This window comes from Myotis lucifugus, unplaced genomic scaffold (genome assembly GCF_000147115.1).
Source record: "Myotis lucifugus unplaced genomic scaffold, Myoluc2.0 scaffold_160, whole genome shotgun sequence".
NCBI lineage: Eukaryota > Metazoa > Chordata > Mammalia > Chiroptera > Vespertilionidae > Myotis > Myotis lucifugus.
This window is the reverse complement of record NW_005871208.1, coordinates 152,945-163,235: the sequence shown is the minus strand read 5'-3', so window position 1 is coordinate 163,235 and position 10,291 is coordinate 152,945. Positions and strand designations below refer to the sequence as shown.

The 10,291-nt window shown below is 45.5% G+C and overlaps 1 protein-coding gene across 1 annotated transcript in view; it reads left to right on the top strand.

Annotated features, from left to right (window-relative positions):
* Positions 1-8,943, top strand: part of SMAGP (small cell adhesion glycoprotein) — a 16,570-nt gene extending 7,627 nt beyond the window's left edge. The window contains exons 2-3 of the mRNA XM_023759702.1: positions 7,411-7,485; positions 8,181-8,943. Coding sequence (XP_023615470.1) covers positions 7,411-7,485; positions 8,181-8,359 — 254 coding nt within the window. The 3' untranslated portion in view covers positions 8,360-8,943. The remainder of the gene's footprint in view (positions 1-7,410; positions 7,486-8,180) is intronic.
* The last annotated feature ends 1,348 nt before the right edge of the window (positions 8,944-10,291 follow it).

The following is a 10,291-nucleotide window of genomic DNA, read 5'->3' as shown; positions in this document are numbered from 1 at the left end:
CCCCATCTGCCTGTTACCTGCCTCTGTTCCTGTGTACATATTAATGATGAGTGGTCCCCGCGCTGTCTGTAGCCAACCCCTCTATTTATATACTAGATCCCAAACCCTTCAAGGCCATGGTTCCAGCCACTCTCCTCTCTCATGCATCATCAGTTGTTCCCTCACACCTGCCTCATTCCTGTACGTACATATACATACTGTCATCTCTCTCATCCTTAAAAAAGGCAAAAGCAAACAAAAAGCTTGAATTCCCTCCTCACTCTAGCTATAGCCCATTTCTCTGCTCACCTGTACAGGAAAAAAAAAAAGTTTATATTATGCCTTTGATTCCTGTCATTCCATTTATTTTCCTTTTTTTTTTTCCTTTTTAATTCTCACCTGAGGATATTTTCCCAGTGAATTTTAGAGAGAGGGAAAGACAGAGAGAAACATCAGTGTGAGAGAAACACATCGATTGGTTGCCTCCTGCACGATCCCTGACCAGGGCCGGGGTCCGGGAGGAACCTGTAACTGAGGTACAGTGCCCTTGACCTGAATCAAACCCGGGAGCCTATCCACTGAGCCAAATCAGCCAGGGCAACATTCCATTTTTTTTAACTTTCTGTAAACCAGGGGTTTATACTCAGCACTTCACCAAAGCTTCTCTTTAAAAATTTTTTAGTTATTGATTGATTTGAGGGAGAGAGGAAGAGAGAGAAAGAGGAAGAGAAAGAGAGAGAGAGAGAAACATCAGTTTGTTCTTTCACTTACTTATGCATTCATCGCTTGATTCTTATATGTGTGTGCCCTGATCAGGGATTGAACCCACAGCTATGGCATATTGGGACGACACTCTAACCAACTGAGCTACCCAGCTAGGGCTGCCAAAGCTTCTTCTGTCAAAGTCATTCATGACTTTATGCTTGGCAAAACCCAGGGGTCCTTGATCCCCTTTACCTGTACCTGCTCCCTGGGTGCGCACCCACTCTCATGATCTTAAATATGCTGACTTTTAAATCTCCAGGGCACACCTCTTCCCAAAATTCCAGCCTTGACATCTGCACTTGGATATCTGATAAGCAGTCTCCCCAAATCTGGATTTACCCTTCCAAATCAGTTCCTCCTACAGGCTTCCCATCTGGGGTAGTGTCATGCCTTCCCTCCCTCCAGTCACTCAGGCCCAAACCTTGATGTCATCCTTGACTTCACCCCACATGCTGTCAGTCTTAACCTCAGAATACATCCAGAATCCCACCACTTTCTCCGTGAGCTGCTGCTAGACCCAGTCAGTGTTTTCGTGCAAACTAGGAAAAGGCACCCCCTTTGGGTGGATGCAGCTGTGCCCTGGTGCCAGGTCGAACCTTTCTACTTCTATCCCCACCTTCTCACAGGATCCTTTAAAATCAATATCTGTTCAGTTACCTATTGCTCATAACAAACCACCTCAACACTTGGTGGCTTAAGACAGTAGCAATTTATTATTTCTTAGAATTCTGTGAGTTGGCCAAGCACTCCTTTGCTGCTTTCACCTGTGCTCACACTGATGCAGCCGCAGTCCCCTGCATGGTCCACTGGGCCAGAAGGTGCAGGACGACCTCCCTCACACCGAGCAGTGGGTTCGGGTGCCTCAGTTCACTCAGTGTGGCCTCTCACCCTCCAGTGGGCTGGATCCAGCTTCCTCACGACATAGCGGGCTCCGTTTTCCAAAGGGATGGTGTTCGGGATTTCAGGCCCTGAATCAGCACCTGCCTTTTCACCTGGTCCCTGGGAGGCTCTCGTGCACAGCAGAGTTTGAGAAGCACTGTTGTAAAATAGAAATCCGGCCAGTTTCTCCTCAAAAACCTCTAGACCAGCGGTTCTCAACCTGTGGGTCACGACCCCTTTGGCGGTCGAACGACCCTTTCACAGGGGTCGCCTAAGACCATCCTGCATATCAGATATTTACATTACGATTCATAACAGTAGCAACATTACAGTTATGAAGTAGCAACAAAAACAATTTTATGGTTGGGTCACAACGTGAGGAACTGTATTTAAAGGGCCAGAAGGTTGAGAACCACTGCTCTAAAGGATCCCATCTCCCTCACTCATACAGCCCTCTCGACTGCTCTCCTGCTCACCTCCTTGCGCCCTCCAGGTGACCGCTGTGCTGCACCTCTAACATGCTGAGTATGCCGCAGCCCACGTGCATTTCAGTATTACGAGTAGCCCTAACCTGAACTCTGCCTGCATGTTCCTCTCCCAGGTCTCTGCATGGCTGCCTCCTCACCTCGAGGTCCTTACTCAAGTCACCTCATCAGGGAGACATTCCCTGACCACCCCCTCCACATCCGAACTCCCTGTCCCCCTTCCTGCTTGTTTTTTCTACATAGCACTAACCAACAGCTAATGCAATCTATTTTTTCTCTTATTTATTTTGTTTATTGTCCTTCCCCCCCAGAATGTAAATTTTATTTTTTTTAAAAAATCTTTATTGTGGTAAAATTATACATAAAATTTGCAATTTTTAATTTTTTTATTGTTTGAGGATGTGTTTTTATTGATTTTAGAGAGAGAAGATGGGAGAGAGAGAAGCATTGATGTGAGAGAAAAACATCGATTAGTTGCCTCCCCTTACATGACCCGACAGGGATCAAACCTGCAACTTTTTGGTGTGTGGGACAACACTCCAATTAACTGAGCCACCTGGCCAGGGCTAAAATTGAAAATGTTTAAGTCTACAGCTCTGTGGCATTAAGTCATTCATTCACATTGTTACACAACATCGCCACCATCCATCTCCCAAAATTTTCATCCCAAACTGAAACTCTACGTATTAAGCAATAATTCTCCATTCTCCACTCCTCCCACCTCTTGATAATCACTATTCTACCTTCTGTCTCTGTGAATTTGACTATTCCGCATACCTCATATAAGTGGAGTCATACGATACTTATCCTTTTGTGATGGGCTTATTGCAGTTAGCATGTCCTCCAGGTTCATCCATTTTGTATTATATGTCAGAATTTCCTTCCTTTTGAAGACTGAATAGTATTCCATTGTATATGTATATGGCAATTTGTTTATCGGTTCATGGACATTTGAGTTATTTCGCTTTTAAGCTATATGAATAGTGCTGCTATGAACACGGGTGTGTGAATATCTCTTTGAGTTCATGCTTTCATTTCTTTCGGGTTTATAACCAGAAGTGGAATTGCTGAGTCACATGGTAACTATGTTTAAATTTTTAAGGAACTGTGAAGACATGAGCTATTGTTTGTTGTGTTTACTGGCCTATGGCCAGAGCCTAGAACAGAGACTGGCAGAGTACACAGTCAATAAATACTTACTGAATTAACTTTTAATTTCTCTATGGACCTGGACTCTCACTCTAAGAAGGCCGTGCGGCTTGTCTGAGCCGCTTGCTCATCGTGGTCCCACACTAGCTCCTAATGTGTGCTGTTTCAAGACCCAGGCCCCCAGAGCAGGCCCTGATAACTTGTTCTAGAATTTTGCTGGGGAACTGTTGAAATCACCAGCTGTTTACAGAATCCACCTTCTTTTCTGTGGCTTGTCAGGCTGCTGGCCCCTCTTTCTCAGACGCTCCTACATCACCCATAGTGGCCCCTTACATGTTCTTTCAGTGCCTGTGACTGTCATTTATTTGGATCCCTTTTAGATTAGTCTGGTGCTTTCTGGGTTGCATCTCTTCTCTTAGCTCACTTCCCCACCTCACCAAGTTCCTGCTGCTGCTGTTGTGTAAAAATCATTCTCTTTGATAGGAAACAGAGGCAAAAAAAAAAAAAAAAAAAAAAAAAAGGCTGGATGAATCTTGCTTTCTCTGTTGCCTCCAAACTGACATCTTGAGGCCCAAACAGCACCCTTGGCCCTTTCCCTGTTCTTGCTCCAAATATAACACTTTTTGAATTTGTTTGCCAACTTGAGCTATATAGAGTTTTCTGACACAATTCCTCTAAGTCTCTAATATAGGCATTTCTGCTATAAAACTTGATGTGCATTTTTTTTAAAGACCCACATTCTGAAATTACACTACTAAAAATGGGCTTACAGGAAAAACAGGATTAGGACCGACCACTCAACACTTAGGAAACTCTGTAACAAAAACCCTAAAAATACGACAACAATCTCAATTAAAATATTGACAGTGAAATCTCCACCAGCATTTCCACCTCGAATCCCTGCCAGTCCTTTGCTCCCTGTACCCTGGCGAGTGTGCTTCCTCCGTTTAGAAACAGACTCCAGAGACCCCTCACCTCCAACAGAGTGAAATTGTTCATCAGAACTGAAAATCTGATGCAGGGCCTGCCTTCTTCATTAACCCTTGGTTTCCACATACAGGCACATTTAATTGTAAGTCCTTCATTTGTACTTACTGCTTCACCAGATGGCTTAAAAGTAGAAACCAACTGATTACTGCACCCAGCGAAGACATATCTATTGAATTTTATGTTTCTTAAGGTCTTGATATTGCTGAAATGGTCTTTTTAGACGTAGAACATCAGATGCGGAAGCTGGAACAGTTACTTATGAACTAACGTGATTTCCACATTACACTGATGTCGTTCTCTATGTGCCGATCACTGTGAGTGAGTTCCCGTAGAAGGCGCACCCTTTGAAGCACGACAGTCTGTATTTGATGGTAGTTGTCCGGTTTTCTTCTGCCTTTACCCGTGTCTTCTAAACCATTGAACTTTTTAGAAAGCTTGCTGTGCTGCCTCATAGTTATCGTTCATTAACTCTTCCACTCTTTCCCAATTGGAAAAAAGAAAAGGACAGTGGTAGGAAGGTTTAGCAGTAATACTTTGCTTGGGCCTTGCCGTGGGTCATCCCGATTCAGATCTTGGCTCCACCCACTATTTCTTCATTTATAAAATGAAGCGTGTCACTTAACTCTCCCGGGGCCTCAGGGTCTACATTAGCAAATGAAAACACTACTTTGAAGTGATTGGTGTTCTAAGGATTAATAATTATGTCCATAAAGCACCTAGCACAAAGCTGTTATAATTGAAATCATTTGCAGAATTTCCCAACTAGGAATCATCTTTCCTCCCAGATTCTCTTTCAGGGACTCATACATATCTGTACCCTGAACGCTCACTAAAACTCAGCTCCATGTTCCTTCTCATTGCCCTCATCATTGCTGCTTCCTAGCATCTATGACAGTGCCTCAAGCACATAGTAGGTGCAAAGTAAATTGTTGATTGATTGAACTGAATATTGCTTACCTTTATTTTAAACTTATGTACCTACATTATTCTTCTCAGTGCTTTGTTTATCTTAAGTTCCCAAATGTTTAAGAAGGCCAAACTAGAAGCAACTGTACAGAACTCTGGATCAGCGGTGAGAAGATGGAGTCCAGCCCTGGGAGGTTTGGGGAGGGAACGTGCGCTTGGCTAGGGGCAGCAGTATGAAGCAATGATCGGGTTGATAAACTTCAGGGCTTTTTTTTTTTTAATGGATCTCACAAATGACATCTCATCACTTTTGTGGTATTCTGTTTGTTAGAAGCAAGTCTCTGGGTCGGGCCCACACACAGGTCGAGGGGCTTTCACAAGGGTGTGACTACCAGGAGGCCAGAATCATTGGGAGTCATCTTAGAAGCTTCCTACCACACTCCCATTTTACCAGTCAGGAAACCGAGGCCACAAAGTAGCTGAGCGTATCCCCATTCCTAAAGAAGAGTGTGGCCTGGCCTTGGGAGGGGAGGTGCTCTCAACAGCCTACCTCGGCCTTCTCTGCTGCAGAGCCAGGACGATTCATAGGCCTCCCCTTGGCTTGTGTTAAAATACCCCTCAACACCATTGCCCCTCTTAGCACTGTTCCCAGGCTCACCAGACCACCACCGGCCACTTAGTTTCACTTGCCCTGGCTGGAAACCTGAGGGTGTCAGGCACTGGACAAGAATTGGGCTATGCCCTGTGCTCCAGCCACGCTGGCCTTTGAATCCTCTTGTCTCAGAATGTGTCCCACTTCCCACTCCTTTTACCCCGTAGTAAACTCCTACCCCTGCTTCGGCTCCCTATGTAAATCTTACTTCCAGGGGAGGCTGTCCCTGCTGGAAGACTAGACCAGGCCCCTCTGTCACATGCCAAGTGCCCGGATATTTCCTTTGCTGCGTTTATCGGAAGTTCATTACTGTGAACGGTGGTAGGTGGAGGGTAAGTTCAGTGAGGGTAGGCCGTGAATGTTTTGCTCACTGTTATATCCCCAGCGTGCCTAGCACAGTACCTGGCAAACAGTAGGCAGTAAATGAGTGATGCTGTCATCATCTATTGAAGGAATATTGAGATGCTTCCTGCGGATGCTTCCTGAAAACAGGATCAGCAGCCTGTTTTCCTCAGGCTACTTCTGTCCTATAGTAACCTTAACTTAATTGGTACCTTTTCAAATGTTTATACTAAAATGCTAACTAGGGGGGAACTGAGGGCTTCCTGACTTCCCACGAAAACATTTAAAAGGGACTTCTGGAGGCCAGTGGTTCTGTCGTGTTCCCACTCAGGATAACAACTTTAGGGGTGGGTCGTTCAAGCTCTGAGGGATCGATAGCCTAAGAGCGGGAGGGAGTGTGGCGTATATTTTAGGACAGAAGAGGCCTTGTTTCAGGACCTTTCAAATTACAGGGCCTACTCTAGCAGTGTAGGAAGGGTTTTTAATAAGGAACCTCATCTCATGATTTAAAAATAATGTTTACATACCCTAGCTGGTGTGGCTAGGTTGGAGCATTGTCCCATATAGCAAAAGGTTGCAGGTTCCATCTCCCGTTGGGACACGTACAGGAGACAACCAATCGATGTTTCTCTCTCACAGCAATAATTCTCTCTCTCTCTGCCTTCCTCCCTCTCTAAAGTCAATTAAACATACTCTCAGGTGAGGATTAAAAAAATGTATTAAAAACTTTTAGGTAGTGTTTACAAAGAGTTTGTAAGAACATTGAAGAAATGCATGTACCATATAATATATCTATTATGTATATACACTCAGCATTTGATTTCATTCATGCAAAAATATGCATTCCTAATTAATTACAGCTTAGCTTTATTGAGTTACTACGTGTCACAACAACCCTATAAAGCAGACACTGTTATCTCCATTTTTCAGATGAGGAAGCTGATGCACGGGGGGGGAGGTAATTTTCTCAAGGTTCCACAGCCAGTGAAGGACAGATTTGAACCTTGTCAGTCAGACTCTAGAGCCCATTCCCTTAACTCCTATGTCAGGCAGAAAGAAATCCGTGAAAATGTTCTCTGTCTTTGGCTGGTGGTTTATTTGCTCCTCTGTTCCCCAGGTTTTCTATGTGGATTTACTATAGAAGTTGAGTGATACCTTTTTGAATAGGGAAGAAGGTGGGGTGGTGAAACTTGAAGGACAAACATATGCTTTAGAACAAAACAACTCACCCCATTTCCTTCTCCACTTTTCTAAATGTTCCAGGACTGACCACCACAATTCGGCAGGTCACTGAGGCCCTGTCCCCGGAAGCTGAAGCCAGCACAGCGCTCATTGCAGGTAACAAAGGCTCTAAGCCAAACCCAAGGAACCCTCTGAGCTCAGGGGCCATCTCGTTCCAGACAGCCAGGAACCCATGGTGATGGACTAGGACTTCCCTGTGCGGGAAAGCACTGCAAATCCGAGGCCAGACCCACAGAGGGGCTCATTTCGGCACATAGGTTATCTCGCACACACAAAGCTCTGAGAGACGCTCTGAGGCTTCTGGCAGAGGCACTGCCAGTAAATGATAGGTTGGGAGGTGGCCACAAGTAGATATAGGTGGGTATGGGCACTGCACTCCAGTGTGTGGGTAGGGAGGAGGATGTGTGGTTTGCCAAGTGGGTGAGGAAGAGGATAGGAGGGAGCAGAGAACCCCCTGCAGGAGGCTATGGATTCAAACAACCCTTCCTGTTGGATAAGCTATTTCCTGTTTGCCTCCTTCCTGTTTCTATCGTAATCATCAGGAACTGGTTGAGAGAGAGTTCCATTTTATCAGAAGTCAAAAGCCTTGTGTCCTTAGCTTAAGTCCCCAGAGATCATGTCCCATGGGGACTGGGCTTGGTGGGGAATATAGATTTGGAAGTGGCCACCAGTTCACTAGACCAGGAGGATCCTTGTGAAAAGTGAGGGAGTCGTCTAGTTCAGGGGACCCCGTGATGACTGAGATATACTGGATCCTAAAACATCTCTACATCTTCCCTCTCCTTTACAAGTTGTTATCACCGTGGTCTTCCTCACCCTGCTCTCAGTCGTGATCTTGATCTTCTTTTACCTGTACAAGAACAAAGGCAGCTACGTCACCTACGAACCTGCAGAAGGAGAGCCCAGCACCATCCTTCAGATGGAGAGTGACGCAGCCAAGGGCAGGGAGAAGGAGGAATATTTCATCTAATGATTCCCAGGCCCCACAGAGCTTGTCCAGGCTCCAGTGCTAACACAATGACTATTTATTAGGTGAAAGTTTTATCTGAAGCCAGTGAGCAGCATTGATTGGTATGGGCAAACCTGAGCTCCTTCCAGGAGGAGGCCCAAATCCAGCATCACTGACGGTAGGGCCAGGGACATGGGGAAAGCTGCTAATGATGTCTTTAGACAGCGGCGTTTGTGACTGACCAATAAGGTAGGGCTATAGCCGGCAACATTTCCGAATGTGGCCAGTCATCGTCAGGTTTTTTCCACAGGTCCAAGGGGAGGAGTTAGGGTCACTGGCTGCTCCTCTGTTCCCTACCTAGTGACAGCCCGGGTGGAGGTAGTGTCCACAGGAGTTCTTCCCAGAGGCTGATACCACAAAAGGCCAGGCCCTGAGGGGTAGGAGACTGTAGATACCTTACCTCCTAATGAATGTGCAGCGTCCCTCAATCTGAGCCCCATCCTTTCCCCATTTCCCAACCTCAAACTTAATGCTATTTTTATCAGAATTGAAATTGTTCACTAAGAAATCATTCTCATGTACAATAAATACCTTTTTTTTTTTAATCCAAAATGTCTTTATTGGGATGTTTCCCATTCATCTTGGTTCGGGGTGCTTTTCTTCCGGCTGCCTTCTGAAGGAGCACCCTTCCGTAAGCCTTGCTTTCCCTCCCGTAGGCCGAGTCGTGGAGCAGCCCACACACAAACTACCGTGTGCGCGTGGCTGAAAACGTGGTGGTCTTACAGCGCCCTGGGCATCTCACACCCATGCCATGAAGCAGGAATCGGGGCTCTGCACCAGGCACTTCTCCCTTTCCTCTTCTCTTCTTCTGGAGAGGGATGAAGATCCTTAGTGAGAGGCATGTTGGGCAGCCGGGGGTGGGGTGTCATTACTGCCAGAAAGGCTCCTTTACATTGTGACTTATCCCTGCTTAAACTTTTTAACATTTTCTTTTGCTTAACTCCTTTGCATATGTCCTCTCCCAAGCTAAAAGAACTCTAAGGAAGTTTTAGAAGTTCCCAGAACAATTTTTTTGGGGGGGCAGGGGGGCGCGCTTGAAACAAAGCTGGTCCTAGAAAGTGTCATGGGAGATGGATTGGCTCATTCTCCATCCTAGCAAGGGCCACAATTTCCCAGAATCCATTCTTTGTGTACACAGAGGGCACCAGGAACAGTCTACTTACCACTTTTCCCACTAATCTCCTGAATCAAGCCGAGAAGCTTCCTGGCTCTAACTTGTATCTCAAAATGAGGTATGTTTTAAAGGCACCATTGGCCCTGGCCAGGTAGCTGTTGGTTGGAGCATTGTCCTGTGCACTGAAGGGTCTCGGATTCGATCCCTGGTCAGGGAGCATACCGGAGGCAATCGATCAGTTTTTCTCTCACATCGATGTTTCTCTTCCCCCCCTCTCCCTCTCTAAAATCAATCTTAAAAAAAAAAAATCCTTGGGTGAGGATTAAAAGGCACAATTATTTTGGTAGAAATCATTAACTCCCCAGATATTTCTTTGGGATTAAGCTAAATCTTGAGGTCTTAAATGTATTGCCTCCGTTGTCCAAGTCCACCCAAAGAAAGACCTCAAGAGTTGAGGAGTCAATCTTGGCAACCCAGGTTCGTTTCCAGCATTTCTCCACTCAGAACTCTGGAGAAACTGAAGGTCACCCTAAACTTACACAAACTTTTATACTAAAAACATTTTCCTCAAGTCAAACTGTAGGGCAAGTTAGAAGTCTGTATCATTCCCTATTTCTAAGTTTATGTTCTGAATTCCTCTGCCATAATAGACTTTTAAGAATCTCAGCCCAGTCAGTGTGGCTCATCGGTTGAGTGGTTGAGTGTCAACCTATGAACCACGGTTTGGTTCCTGGTCAGCGCGCACACACACACACACACACACACACACACAATCTGAA